Consider the following 15,348-nt stretch of genomic DNA (forward strand, 5'->3'; position numbering starts at 1 on the left):
TTTAAAAAAAAAAAAAAAACTCCACAGAAGGAGCTTAGCACAGACATTTCTTCCCTCCTTGCCTGGGCTCAGCATCCTCCTGAATTCCAGCTGACACTTGAGGTCATCTTCCCATACAAAGTAGATAGTTGAAACAAAAGCAAAATAAATTATCTTGGTTTAATGTCCCTCACGACCTTCAACCCAAAAACCTATATTTAGAAGATCCTCTTTCTTTTGACTTCACCAACATATGCAAATCACTCAAACTCCTGGTCTCTCTTCCCAAAGTTCCTGGGGCCAGAAACTATTCTCTATATTAATTTCTATGTTATTAGAAGAGGAGACTATGCAGATGGAGAAGAGGAGGAGGTGGGACAAACGGGGAGCAAGAGGAAAAAAGAAGATCTGGGAGGTTAGGGTGTTCTTTGTTTAGTTTTTGACACAGTCTGATGTAGTCCAGACTGGCCTGAATTTACTATGTAGCAGAGGATGTCCTTGAACTACTGATCTTCCTGCCTCTGCCCCTCCAACTACTGAGATTGCAGGAGTGTGTCACTGAGCCTGCCTCTGAAGGATTTTGATGGAGGAGGATGCTGGCAGTTTGGTGGTTTAGCCTTTCAGAGAAGGGAAGACTGATGAATAGTCTGAGGGCCCCTGGGCAGGATGCCAGGCTTCTCTCCCGAGTTCTTCAGCTTGTTGTTTTGTTCTCAGAATCAAACTCCGGGGCTCTGTGCTAGGCAAGCATGCTACCATCTAAGCTCCACCCTCTGCTCACGTAAAAGAGCAAGTTGAAGATTCTGTTCTCTTGTAATACTGGCTTCAGCTTCTGCCTCAGGGAACTGATGTGAACTCACCCACACAGGCCCACCCAGGGAGTTGGATTCCCGAGCTCTGGGACCCAGCAGCCCTCGTGTGCCTATCCTCAGTCCAGCCATCCCAAAGAAATCCAGGGGCTGGAGAGCCAGCTCAGCCGTTAGGACATGCAGTCCTCCTACAGGGATTCTGAGTTCAGTTCCCAAAATCCTCGTCAGGTGGCAAGACTGCCTGTGATTCCGGATATAGGGAATCCATATCCAGTGCTTCTGGCCGCCACTCACATGCACATGACGTGTCCCCTCCCCACAATACACACTTTAAAATAAATAAAAAAAAAAAGAAAAAGAAAAAGAAAGAAAGAAATTTGCTTTTCCTCAAACTCTTCTAGTATACCAAGCAGAAATAAACTAGTTTGAACCTAAATTCAACTACAATAACGACACAGTAGAACATTGAAGACCATTGGCATTTTTCTTTAATTTCTTCCCATTTGTTTGTTTGTTTTGTGTCTTTCTATGTCCTGAAACTTGCTATATAGACCAATAGTTATACCTAGACCAATCTTATACCTCCCCACCCTCACCACCCCATGAATGCAGGTGCATGAACCAGGTGCACACATGCACACACACACACACACACACACACACACACACACACACACACGAGAAACTAGGATCCACATATGAGAAAGAATATGCAATATTTCTTTCTATTGTGTACGTATGCCACAGGGCATTTGAGGATGGGTCAGGATCTCCCAGATTTTAAAAGCAGTCAAGGTTACCATGACAACATCCGGGGAATCCTAAGAGGAGGAATTGACAGTGCAACTGACAGCTCCTATGGTCTCCACAAGAATGGTTGGGCCACAGCAGTTGTGTGTCCCCCACAAAACACTCCTTGACCACCACCACCACCACCACCACCTGCTTAACTTCAGGAGTAACAGCAACAAGGCTCACGTGTCTACCAGACTTGGGAACAGCAGTAGCTCTTCCAACTGGGCTCTGATCTCTGCCTACTTTGATGAAAGCACCTGGTTTGCTCCAATGCCACCACCACTATGGGGCCAACCTAGGTGAAGAGTTTGGCAGCTTCTGACCAAGTAGCTGAAGGCCTGCACCCAACAGTTTCAGCCATTAGAAGAAGAGAACCATATTGGTGGCTCAACTACAGCTCTTGCTTCTTAGTCCCAGGCAAACCTGGGCTACATAAAACTCTGTTTCACAAAGAAGTGTGGGGTCCTGGGGAGTCAGCTCAGTCAGTAAAATGCTTTGTGGCAAAAGTGTGGTGACCTGAGCTCGGATCCCCAGTACCCTAGCAACTACATAATCTCAGTGCTGAGGAGGCAGAAACAGGAGGATGCCTGGGCTACGCTGGACACCGCAGTAGACAAATCAGGTTCCCTGAGACCCTGCTCCAAAACCAAGACAGGCAAACATGTACACACCAAACATACACATTGCTCACAGCTTGCTTTATGGCTCTTTCACAGTGCATCTAGCCCATCTGAACAGGGCTCTGCTATGTATCTTTATGCAGGAATCACATCTCACCTGTTTATTCTAGTGCCCAAGGAGTTTAAACTTGAGAAACTAGCAGGCATATTTTAAGGTTGGCATCATTATTTACCATATGTTTCATTATTAGCTGTTAATGCATATGTTTTTATTTATTATCCTGGGCATCATGATTTGATATGCTCACAGTGATGAGTCACAGGATGGAAGCAAACCTCTTTCTTTTCTTACTGTGTACTCCCTGGCTGTCCTGTAACTCACTATGTAGACCAGGCCACACCTCCTAATGCATCCCAAATACCAACTGGGGACCAGTTATTCAAACACACTAGCCTCCAGGGCCATTCTCATCCAACCCCCCACAACCAGAATGAAGATTTAAGCTCGCCGGGCGTGGTGGCGCACGCCTTTAATCCCAGCACTCGGGAGGCAGAGGCAGGCGGATTTCTGAGTTCGAGGCCAGCCTGGTCTACAAAGTGAGTTCCAGGACAGCCAGGGCTATACAGAGAAACCCTGTCTCGAAAAACCAAAAAAAAAAAAAAAAAAAAAAAAACAAGATTTAAGCTCAGCTCTTTATGTGGAAAAGTCTTAACTAAAGTATCAATGCAGTAAATGCATACGGATGAGATGCTGAACCTACTGCGGAGAGCTGCAAACTGAACCATTGGCTTTTTTTTTTTTTTTTTTGACAGTGTTAATACAAATTCATGTGGTTTCAGCTCGGTCTGCTGGCCAGCCAGCTCTCATACCCTGTACTGAGCCTATAAGCACACCACCCATGCCTAGCTGTGTATACAGGCACTGGGAACTCTAACTTGGATTCTCATTATGGCAAAGCAAGCTCTCTGGCCCACAAAGCCATCACTCCTCTCTGCATTTACACTTTATCCAAAGTCTAACAATTCATTTGCTGTTTGAATTACATTTGCTACCTCTCCATTTTTTTAATCAAGAGTTTTATCAATATAAATCCACAAACAATACAGTTCAGTGGCCGCACATACCTTTCATGTCAGCACTCGGGAGGAAGAAGCAGATGGATTTCTGTGAGTTCAAGGCTTCAGCCTGGTCTACAGAGGGAGTTCCAGGATGCCCAGAGCTGTCACACAGAGAAACCCTGTCTCAGAAAATAATAATTACAATTATTATTATTATTTCTTTTAAATATTACATTATATTAAATAATTTATAATAAGATGCATCTTTAATTCTTTTTTTTTTAGATTTATTTATTTTATATATGTGAGTATACTGCCACTCTCTCCTGACACACCAGAAGAGGACATCAAATCCCATTACAGATGGCTGTGGAAGAGCAGTCAGTGCTCTTAACCATTGAGCTGTCTCTAGCCCCACATCTTTTAATTCTTATTTGACCAATTTTTTAAAAAAGATTTATTTATTTTATGTATATGAGTACAGTGTAGCTGTACAGATGGTTGTGAGCTATCATGTGGTTGCTGGGAACTGAACTCAGTACCTCTGCTTACTCCGAGTCCAAAGATTTATTTATAACTATATGTAAGTACACTGTAGAAACATCAGAAGAGGGTGTCAGCTCTCATTCTGGATGGTTGTGAACCACCATGTGGTTGCTGGGATTTGAACTCAGGACCTTCAAAAGAGCAATCAGTGCTCTTACCCACGGAGCCATCTCACCAGCCCCTTCACCAATTTTTTTAAAGAGTGGTTTATTGGGTGTATTGCGAGTGAGCAACGGGCAGAGTAGAGTACTGTCAGCTTTGTAAGATCACCACCAGCTATGTTGGGATCACCATCCACCCACCAGCTATGGGGTTTTGCCACTTGATAGTGAAGGTGTATTTTATCTAGTCTCGTTTAAAGTAAGCCAGCTGGCTAATAAAGCCACACTGGGTGTTCAGGATCCTTTCCTGGGTACGTTTTTAAGCACAAAACCCATGTTTTAGGATGACATACTTCAGCTAACAAAACAAGTTAGCCAGTAGTGGAACCACAGAAGTCAAAAGGTAAGGTCAGTACATTTAGAGACTTTTCCAGAACTATGGACATTGATGGTTCTGTCTGTGTGCTGAGTTTTACAGTTGAATGGTACTTCCATCACTGAGTCTGATGTGCTAAGGTCTGGGGTCCTATTAAGGTCTGGGGCTTCTCACACTTTCTTGTTCTGGAAAATAATAGTTAACGATGACCTGGAAAGATTATCGTTAGGTGCCTGCGTCGCCTACCTGATGCATAGTAATTGCTTTCCACACACGTTCACCCAGCCCCCTCCTCCCACTGCACTTTCCACAGCAGCCCAAACCTACTTGAGCTTCTATTATAGTATATTCGGGCCCCTGGTCCCCGGCTTCCTGCTCTTGGGCGCCTAATTCCTAGGCAAGCAAAAAGAGTTCCACGCTCTGATCTAATCTCTTAAGACTCCGGGGCTAAGGAGGATAAAAACAAAAGAAACCGACGGAGAGTACCAAAGCTGGAACACAAATTGAGGCAAATTGAGACCTGCTTCCTACCCCCACAATGCACGGTAGGACACAGGGCCCAAGTATTGCTTTCAAGTCCGCCACTCCCACGTGGCCATTATCTCGCTGAGGTCCGGTCCACCTGCTGAGTTTGTCCTCGCCGGGCTGGAGTGCAGCAGGCGAGGCTCTGCCCTGCCCTCTCCCTTGCGGGGCGCCAGCCTGGCTGCACTCGGTGCAGAGGGGAGGGAAGGCCAGGTGTCCTCGCCCCGCCCCAGCCGTTAGGTGCCAGTGTCCCCCGGGACCTGACTGGGAGCGGCAGAAGGCGGGAACGCCAGCCTTGCCCCGTCACCACACCCGGATTTGTTCCGGTCCCGGAAGCCCGCGCTCCGCCCGGTCCTCAGGTGCCTTGCAGGGAGGGGGAGGGGAGGCCTGGAGTGGGTAGGGGTTCGCGATCCAGAGCATCTGGCCAGTCAGTCTGGTTGTCCTCACAAAGAGATTGTCTGCCCGGGGAATAGAGGGGGAAGATCTGAGACGGGAGCCTCTGGGGGGACCTAGGGGTTTCAGGCAACCACAGATGGAAACGCCTCCTCACCCGGGGGCGTGGGCCGCCCTGGCTCCGCCTCGTCACGCCACGCCCCAACCACGCCCTCTAGACTTAAGTTCTGTAGGCGCGGGTTCGCAGCCACTGTCAGTTCCGCCCTCAGTGTCTTCGGGTCGCCAGCTTCCTGGGCAGCCACCACTCTCCCGCCGTCGGACACAGCCTTCTGCACTCCTGTGTTCTCCTGCAGTCCGGTGAGCGTGCCCCATCCCTTCGCTGGCCGCACCTGCTCTCTCCCACTCCATCTGTCTTTGCTCTTTCTTTTCCCTTCCCTGGAGTCCTAATTTGCCCTCTCTAGATTTCTTTCCTCCTAAATACTCCCTTTGTTATTTGCCTCTGACGTCCAATTGGTCGAAGGTTAAAACTTTCATCTCTCTACTTCTTCCCCTCAGCTAAGATGTTCCCAGCCTGACCGGTCTGGGTGGGGGAAGGGGCTTCCACGTCAGTGAAGATCAGAATGACTGTCACCAGGAGGCTCTGGGCCATGTGCCCTAAAGCCTGTTCTTGTATCAAGGGTTGTTTGTGCCTGGAGGAGGCTTGGAGTTTGTTTGGCCTTTGTTACACTATCTTATGTGGCTGCCTGCCCGAGGTGGGAGTAGGGACACAGGGAGACTGGGCCTGCCTTATCCTGATTCAACACAAATAGATATAATGCTCCACTCAACAGTTTTGTGACTGTAAGCCCCAGCACAGCACAGCTGCCTGTCTACATAACTATCTGGGAAACAAGTTTGCAAGTGAGCCAGCGTGTGGGGGTAAAAGACTCCTGAGTTCTTCCCCTAGACCCTGGCTGCTCTGAGCTAGAACTGAGCCTTGCATCGGTCCCTCCCAGCAAGGCTGTCTGAAAGGACTTGTGTGACAGATGACCCTTCCTTGCAGGGCAGTGGTCCTGCAAAGACAATCTTCCATTCTAAACTTGGCTTCCTTCCTCTCCCCCACAGGACACAATAGTATGAACTTTAAGTGTTTCGTCTCCCAGCCATTTTCTATGGAAAATCAAGGGGATCGGGCCATGATAGCCACCAGCAGCTTTGAAGACAGGGACACCTTTAGAGAAGCTTGATCTCGGAGGCCTCAGCCTGAGACCTCAAAGCAGCCTCCAGGTAAGGAGTCCCGGCTAAGGAAGCCTTCTCTCAGGCCTGGGGCCTAGGGCTGCTCAGCAAGACAATAAAAATTCCCCTCCTCCCACCCTGATGAGTGCCTCTTCACAGTTCAGCAATCTCCTTCATCATCCCTGGTCACCTTCTGGCCCGTAAAGATGGCGGACCCCAGTGTATAAGGGGAGAACCTAAGCGGGATGGGGACTGGTTCCAGGTGGCCTTGGCAGTCAACAGCAGAGCTGGGGCAGAAGCTTATGGGGTGTGTGTGTGTGTGTGTGTGTGGTGTGTGTATGTGTGCTCACATGTGTGTTCACGTGTGCATGTGCGTGTACCCCCATGCGTTCATGTAAAGGCACGCGGGTGCTGTGGCATGCAGATGAAGGTCAGAAGACAACTCAGGCCTCCTACCATCTGTGTCCCAATGGCAAGCGCCCTTACCCACTGAGCCATCTTGCTGGTCTGAGCTTCCATTCTTTTTTTTTTTTTTGTCCTAGCTTTTGACGTCCCTGTGAATGAGATTAGAAATTGGGTGTTAGTTTTTTATTGCCTTCAGTGGTTGTCAGGTCCTATAAAATGGATTCTGTTTTTGTTGGTTCATTTTGGGTCAGGATCTCAGGACCTCTCTTTGACTGCCCTGGAGCTTTAGATGCAGGCCGTGCCTGACAGGATTATCTTTCTCGGCCTGCGTTTTAGTCATAGGAGAAACCTTTAGTACAGGTGATCTTTGCCTTTGTACTCAGCCCTCGAGGACCCGACCTTTGGCAAACCCTACGCAGCATTCACAATGGTGGCTGAGCCACATGTTTTTGATCTGGCGGCAACTGAGACCTCGTCTTTCCGGACCTCACAACACCCTACCACTTAGCTCAAGATTAGACCGGCCTACATCAGACTCATGCACTAATGCCTAGAGAGGAGGTCTGCTCAGAGCGTCTCAGAACTGTTTAATTGGTCAGAAAGGGCTTCCATTGTGAAGGGCCTTATCTGAGCCTGAGACTGAGAAAAACCGGGAGAAATGAGGCACCGCAGGGCAGGGCAGACAGTGAACAGCTTTGGAGCCTGTGGACATGGTTCTGAGCTCTAACGTCTAACGGGGAGCCAGGGAGGGCAGCTGCCTTCCAGGCTGCTCTCAGGATTTCTCAGTGGAGTCAGAGTGGGAAGCACTCCCGTGGGGAGTCAGGGAGCACCTTCACTTAGACATTGACTCCTAGTCTCCCTGAGCTCCAGGGGCCCAGACTCCTGACTGAAGTCAGGCTTTTCCTAGAGGCGCCCTTGAGCTCGTTGTCATGGTGAGTCCCTCTGATGTCCCTGTTTGTCTCAGCCTGGGTGAGCTGTTTTGTTTCCATGGCTGTCTGTGTTCACAGGTGACTACCGGCCACATCCTCCCTCCACCCGCTAGGGCTTTCCTCCTCTGCCCCAGCAACACAGGCAGCCAATCAAGATGGGCTCAGAGCGATTGCTCCAATGAAAGCGGAGAAGTGAAACTAGGGAAGAAGAAGCAGTTCACCCTCCCCACCCCCACCCCACCCCCACCCCACCCCCACCCCCCGCTGGGTGCTGGGCTCACTTCCTCCTCGGCCTTAGAGGAGGGTAGTGTTCCAGCTCAAAGAACAAAATGGACCTTTTGGTTTCCTGTATCTTTTCTGCATAGCTGTGAGCTGCACCTCTCTTCGCACCACAGATAACTGAACATTTCCCTACTGGAGGAAAACAAACAGGCATCCTGGCTGGCCAGGTGCCTTGCCCAGTGCCTGGCCATGAGCCTGCAGGGGTGGGCAGTGTCCATCTGTAAACCTGCACAGGGCCCGAGCTGGGTGGGGGCTGCTAGGATGGAATTCATCAAGGTGTCTCATGTCTCCTTTCATAATTACATACCAGACAGGACCTCTCCTGTTTAGGATCCCAAAGCAAAAGACTTGCCTGCCAGGTCCTGCTTGGATAGTCTTGTCCTAGTCAGCTGTTGGGATAAGTCCCACAGATTAGGAACGGGGCCTTCCTCTGCAGTCTCTGCCAGGAGATCAGGAGCTGGTTGGTGGCTTCCAGGGTGACCCTGAGCCACACCCCCTCCACCAAATAAGAGAGGAGTTCTTCACTGGAATCTCAGTTCCTTGGCAGGAATTGCTTCCCAGACCCGACTTGACTATTTTTGGAGCTCTCCTGGTTTCATCCTGGACCCCCCTGAGATGTGCTTGGTGCCTTGAGGGAAGGCTGGGCAGGGGTAGGTAGATGGTGACCAGGGAGGCGCTGCTGATATTGATGGCTTCTCCCCTCTTGGCCTAGAACTCCGGCAGAGTTCCTCTGTCTCGTCTTGCTGATTGAAGGTCCCCGTTTCTCCAATTTCTCTCCATCTTCTGGGAGGTAGCAGGAAATCAGAATCATGGTTGGTTTCAAGGCCACAGATGTGCCCCCTACAGCCACTGTGAAGTTCCTGGGGGCTGGGACAGCTGCCTGCATTGCAGATCTCATCACTTTCCCTCTCGATACTGCCAAGGTCCGGCTGCAGGTGAGGATGTAGTGAGGGTCCTGATGCTGTCTAATCTGCTCCCTCCCTGGGTCAGACTCCTTGGCAGGGATGAGGAGCCTGGAGCTGGCGGGAGACCAGCAGAGCCATCTCCCTGTGCTCACAACCACCCCATCTTGGTCTTTCAGATCCAAGGGGAGAGTCAAGGGCTAGTGCGCACCGCAGCCAGCGCCCAGTACCGTGGCGTTCTGGGTACCATCCTAACCATGGTGCGCACTGAGGGTCCACGCAGCCTCTACAATGGGCTGGTCGCCGGCCTGCAGCGCCAGATGAGCTTTGCCTCCGTCCGCATTGGCCTCTACGACTCTGTCAAGCAGTTCTACACCAAGGGCTCAGAGCGTGAGTATCTGTCAAGCAGTTCTACACCAAGGGCTCGGAGCGTGAGTATGCGGCAAGGACAGACTGACTGACCTTAGTCTGTCTGTGCAGCTCAATGGCTCCTTTAGATTTCCCAAGAACCCCGGGAGGATTAGAGGTGGGCCCTGATTTCTGTTATCTGAGCACCAGGGCTATCTCCAAGCAGGGTGTGAGCCCATGATGGTCTTCAAAACCATTGCGGTGGTAGGTGGCCTCCTGGGTGACAGATAGACAGAGGCTTGAAATAGGGGAGGGACTGGGCCAGAAGCACAATGGAGAGGCAGCCACCACATCCTCTAGCCCCCACAACCACATTCTTTCTTCTTACTATGCCCTCCTAGGAGGGGAGGGGAGGGGGTCGAGACAGGAGTGTCACCTTGCAGCTCTGGCTGGCCTGGAGTTCGAACAGCTCTCCCTGCCTCAGCCTTCCAAGTGCAGGCGTTAAGTGTGTGTCACAATGCCCTCCCCAGGATCACTCTCAGGGAGTAGAGCTGGGGCTAAGAATCTGCCTCTGGACTCAGCTCCGCTAGGAAAAGCCTCTCTGCTTTGGTCTTGGGTTTCACATTTGATAAATGGAACTGACCCTGACTTACCAAGGCTGCCGAGTAGCGTAAATGAACACATTTATGTGAGAAAGCGCCGTCTCCATTTTGTGTTACATCCTGGTTGTAACCCTGCAAGAGTGATCTAGAGCCTCTCTCTTCCCACGGCATGGTGGTCTGGCAAGAGCATGATGCACCTGAGTGCAAGCCTGCGGGCCACTAACCCCGCCCCCCACTCCCCCTTTGCCCACAGATGCAGGCATCGGGAGCCGCCTCCTGGCAGGTAGCACCACAGGTGCCCTGGCCGTGGCTGTGGCTCAGCCTACAGATGTGGTAAAGGTCCGCTTCCAGGCTCAGGCCCGGGCTGGTGGTGGTCGGAGATACCAGAGCACTGTCGAAGCCTACAAGACCATTGCACGAGAGGAAGGGATCCGGGGCCTCTGGAAAGGTGTGTATGGGTGTTGGCTTTTCTCCCCTCCTCTCCCCCATGCCCTGGGCTCACACAGGTTCTCTTTTCTACAGGGACTTCTCCCAATGTTGCCCGTAATGCCATTGTCAACTGTGCTGAGCTTGTGACCTATGACCTCATCAAAGATACTCTCCTGAAAGCCAACCTCATGACAGGTGTGTTAGCGCCACTACAAGCTGCTAGGGGGCGTCTAGTTGTCTAAAGACTGCATCTTGTTATCCTGCTTGCCTTGTGTTTTTAGAGTTTATATTTCTTATCATTCAAATCCAACAGGGTAAAAACCCCACTTTGCACATAAACAGGCGAGATCAACAAAAAGACTCTTAAGTCCCCCTAAGAGATTCTAGCTGTAGTCTGTCTTTAAAACAATGAGACCCCTCTGCGGCAATGGTGGGATGCGGCTGGGAGAGCTGACAGCCTCTCCCGCTGCTTCATGGCAGATGACCTCCCTTGCCACTTCACTTCTGCCTTCGGGGCCGGCTTCTGCACCACCGTCATCGCCTCCCCTGTTGATGTGGTCAAGACGAGATACATGAACTCTGCCTTGGGCCAGTACCACAGCGCAGGTCACTGTGCCCTTACCATGCTCCAGAAGGAGGGACCCCGCGCCTTCTACAAGGGGTGAGCCTCAGATCCCCTCACAGAACTCCAGAGAGAGAAGTGAGATGCAGCCAAATGTCAGATAGCCCATAGTTGCTGTCACCTCTGTTTTTTAGAAGTTAAAGTGAGCATTCAGACTGGGGGTTGGGGATGGGTGGGTCAGTGGTGGAGGGCTTGCTTAGCATGCTTGGAGACCCTGGGTTCTACTCCCCAGCACAGCAGGCGTAGGGAGCTGGGTACCTGGGATTCTTGGGCATGTGGTCATGGGTTGGGTGGATGGAGGAGCCCAATGGTTAGAAGCAGGTGGTGGAGGGACCTCCATGACTTGTGTTTGCTCTCTCTAGGTTCATGCCTTCCTTTCTCCGCTTGGGATCCTGGAACGTAGTGATGTTTGTTACCTATGAGCAGCTCAAAAGAGCCCTAATGGCTGCCTACCAATCCCGGGAGGCACCTTTCTGAGCCTCTCCAGCTGCTGACCTAGGCCCTGCTTCCCGTCCCTGCCCTGTCTTTTTCTTCATCCTCTGCCCAGTCCCATTCTCTTCCCATTTCCTGCACCCCGACTCCCTTCCCACCTCATCTCCCTATGCCTCTGTACTGATGACTCACAGTGAGGAGGCCTGACACCAGACCCTGAGCCCTCAGCCCTTTCTACAGCTAAGCCCACATCTTCATCCCCAGCCCAGCCCAGCCCAGCTCAGCTCAGCCTTCACCCATAAAGCAAGCTCAATGTTGGTGTCTTCTTTCTCATATGTTTACAGAGGTCTTGGTCAAGGGACCTTTTCAGGACCTTGGCAGGCAGGTGAGGACCCCAGTGACTTTAAAAAGGGATGTGACCCACATTCTACCTGTAACATCTGAGAGGGGCTGGAGGGTCTTCCAGTCTGTTCCTCCAGACCCAGTGTGGGCTCCAGAGATCAGTGGCACAGCCAGGGGACACTGCAGTCTTTGTCCCTCCTACCCTTTCCTGAACACCATGTAAGCTGTCACTCAGTGCCTGGTACTCCAGAGCTGCCTTCCCCACCCACACTGGCCAGGCCTGTCTAATTGCAGAGTGGAAGTATCCCTGCCCCTCCCACATCAACTTGTTGGGAGATGTAAGGAAACTCCAGAACCTTCCATTTTGGGGGGGGGGTTGCTTTACTCTGTTTTACACATAGCAACCCACTTCCTGAGGCCATAGACCTACAGAGGACAAGGCAGGCTGTCCTCAGCTATAATCACACCCTGAGCCATGCTCTGAACCGGGGGGTGGGTGGGGGCAGGGCAGGTCTGACCCATTGAAAGGGGCTCAGGCTCCCTAGCCAAGATCCAGCCTGTAGGGGTTTTGTTGTTGTTTCAGACAGGGCTTCACACTGTAGCACACTGGCCTGGAACTCGCTGTGTAGTCTAGAACTCATGACAATTCTGCCTGAGTTTCCCAAGGGCTGGGATTACAGCCACCTGTAGTGCCTGACCTCTGAAGAGCCTTTCTGTTGGGAGTCTTACCTTTTCCCCCAAGGTTGGGGACCAGTCAACGCTTAGGTTGTCAGGGTGTTTCAGTCAGTCCTCTTTCCAGCCAGCTCTCCTCAGCCAGGAGAGGGAGGTAGGACCACTCAAGGAGCAGGAACCACCGGTGAGGTCCCTCCCAGAACAGGGAGGGGCCTGTCAAGTCTCCACGACCCATTTTTTTTTCTTTCAAAGATTTATTTATTAGTGTAAGTTCACTGTAGCTATCTTCGAATGCACCAGAAGAGGGCATCAGATCTCATTATGGGTGGTTGTGAACCACCATGTGGTTGCTGGGATTTGAACTCAGTACTTTTGGGTTTTTTTGTTTTTTTTGTTTTTATTAAGATTTATTTATTATATGTAAGTACACTGTAGCTGTCTTCAGACACCCAGAAGAGGCAGATCTCGTTGCGGATGGTTGTGAGCCACCATGTGGTTGCTGGGATTTGAACTCTGGACCTTCGGAAGAGCAGTCGGGTGCTCTTACCCACTGAGCCATCTCACCAGCCCAACTCAGTACTTTTGGAAGAGCAGTCTTACCCACTGAACCATCTCACCAGCCCATCCACGACCCATTTTATACATTTCAGACTCATACGGGTCACCATCGAGCGCCAAGGCAAGACACACAGTGCTGGGTCCTTGGGGGATTGTCTGGCAGCTGTGAAACTGGGCCCAGACAACAGGATGTCCTCTCGGCCTAAAGTGATAGCTTCTGCCCCTTCACCTCTTTAGCAGGCTGGGTCAGAGCTAAAAAGTTAGACCTTCCCAGTACTTGGCAAGAGGCCAGGCTGTTCGATTGGCTCCCAGAGAAGAGCACCACTTCTCCTCAGCTTCTGGTAAATCCAGCCCCAGTCTCGGTCCTGAGGCAGCAAGCCGCAGTGAGGGTTGGCCGGCAGTGCGGCTGGTGCTTCAGCACACAAGGGCACAGCAAATGAGGATCTGGTCATTGTGTTAGGTCCTTCAAGGGACAGTTTACTACCAACAGCTGACAAACAGGTCAAGAGAGGGCACAGTGTGTCCAATAGATCCTTCACCAGGCATGTGATATAGGTGTGAGACCACTAGACTCCATGACTAGGAATGCTGTCAGTTGGCCTGAGGAAGGAGCAGCGGTCTTTAGAAAACAGCATAGCAGAGGCCTTAGCAATGCTTCCAGAGGGATGCACCAGACGCCCTGCTTTGCCTCCTAAGGCAGCCCAGTTCCTGGGACGACAGGGATCTCATAAAGGGCATGGTGGAGGCCTGAGGCCAAGCTTCCCACAGAGTCCCCCAGGACAGAAGTCCTAGTTCCCCAACCTCCCTACAGAACTGGAGGGTCACCCTCAGAGCAGACAGTTACAGTCACCTTCGTGTCAGTCCTGCCACAGGGCAGTGAACACTCCACCGTCTGGTCCCACAGGTCTGTAATGAAGGGGTTGAAGTATTTGCTGTAAAAACTAGAACCTGGCAGTGGAGTCTCTCCCCTTTAATCCCAGAGGTGGGGGCAGACTCTGTGAGTTCAAGGTCAGCCAGGGCTACACAAAGAAATCCTGTCTCAAACAAAAACAAAGATGGATCCTGAGGGCTGGAGAGATGGCTTGGCAGTCAAGAACACTAGCAACTCTGGCAAAGGTCCTAGGTTCCAGACCCAGGGCCCACACCGTAGCTCACAACCATCTGTTTAACTCGAGTTCCAGGAAGATCTGACACCCTCTTCTGGCCTCTGAGGGTACTGCAAGCATGTATATGGCACAGTAACATGCAGGCAAAACAACTTTATTCCACAAAAAGGACCTAGAGAAATGGAGTGACTTGCCCAGGAATCAATCTGACCGAAGGCCCACATTTGACTGTTACAATGAGATGCTTCCTGGCTGGAGCCCCAGCCCCAGAGTCTTTATCTCCAGGTGTTTTTTGGGTTTGGTTGTTTTTGAGACAGAGGCTCTCTGTGTAGCTAGCCCTGGCTATCCTGGAGCTTGCTCTGTAGACCAGGCTTGTCTCAGAGATCTACCTGCATCTGCCTCCCAAGTGCTAGGATTAAAGGTGTGCACTGCACCACCATGTTTAGGCCTCTTATCTCAGGGTTTTTCTGTTACTGCCTTCATGATGGTTCAAGATGGCTTCAGGCAGTAGGATAACTTGTTCCCAAGGGTTTGGGGACAGCAGAGACAAGACTGAATGTGTTCAAAAGTAAAATACTTGCCAAGAGCTACATTCCCACTTTAAAAAACAAAAGAATCTTGTAGCTGGGCATGGTGACACATGTGGGATGCCGAGGCAAGAGGATCAGGGGTTCAAGGTCAGCCCCAGCTTTTGGAAACCCTGCCTCAAAATTTAAAAGAACAAAAGCTGAGTGTGGGACTGCATGCTTTAAATCCCAATACTCAGAGGCAGGTCGATCTCTAAAGGCATAGGTGTGACTCCGGAAGCCAGACCTCCTCCTGACCACAGGACAATGATGCTGTGACCCTCTCTATAATTTAACCATGAGTCCACCAAGTGGTTTTCACACCAATGACCCCAGTCTCCTACCTGTAGGCAGGCTGTAAGCTCCACTAACAAGGTCAGTTAACAGTGCAAGAGTCAGGAGCTCAAGTGCCCATGACTCGCAGGCTACTGGTCCAGAGGCAGCCTAAAACCCATCTCATAGACAGGGAACCAAAGCCAGGGGCAGAGAGCAGAGCTCTCCTGGCACTGTGTTCTGGGTGTGGCTGTTAACTGAAGCAGTGAGTCTATATGGAGTGGCCTAAAGTTCTAGTGACAGCTTAGCCACGGACACAGCACTGTCCCTGCCTGTGCTTTAATTTCCTGTCTATGTTTCTCAAGACGGCACAGTCCACAGATGGTTCCTTCTAGAGATAGTGTGTTGTGAGATGTCAGGAGCAGAAGGACCCTAGAGGTCGCATAGCCCTGCCTTCTGTTGCCAAGA

The 15,348-nt window shown here is 50.9% G+C and overlaps 1 protein-coding gene across 2 annotated transcripts; it reads left to right on the top strand.

Moving 5' to 3' along the window:
• Window positions 1-5,064: 5,064 nt before the first annotated feature.
• LOC110298612 (mitochondrial uncoupling protein 2) lies at window positions 5,065-11,684 on the top strand. Of its 2 annotated transcripts, XM_021167958.2 has the most exons (9): window positions 5,065-5,163; window positions 5,416-5,554; window positions 6,302-6,463; window positions 8,741-8,963; window positions 9,110-9,320; window positions 10,134-10,328; window positions 10,403-10,504; window positions 10,790-10,970; window positions 11,294-11,684. In XM_021167958.2, the coding sequence occupies exons 4-9, from the start codon at window positions 8,838-8,840 to the stop codon at window positions 11,406-11,408; spliced, it is 930 nt and encodes a 309-aa protein (XP_021023617.1). In that variant the 5' UTR covers window positions 5,065-5,163; window positions 5,416-5,554; window positions 6,302-6,463; window positions 8,741-8,837; the 3' UTR covers window positions 11,409-11,684. The 2 variants fall into 2 exon arrangements, with proteins under 2 accessions (XP_021023617.1, XP_029335885.1); XM_029480025.1 differs by lacking the exon at window positions 5,065-5,163 and having other exon boundaries at window positions 5,406-5,554.
• Window positions 11,685-15,348: the final 3,664 nt, after the last annotated feature.

Source organism: Mus caroli, chromosome 7 (assembly GCF_900094665.2).
Source record: "Mus caroli chromosome 7, CAROLI_EIJ_v1.1, whole genome shotgun sequence".
NCBI classification, from domain to species: Eukaryota; Metazoa; Chordata; class Mammalia; order Rodentia; family Muridae; genus Mus; species Mus caroli.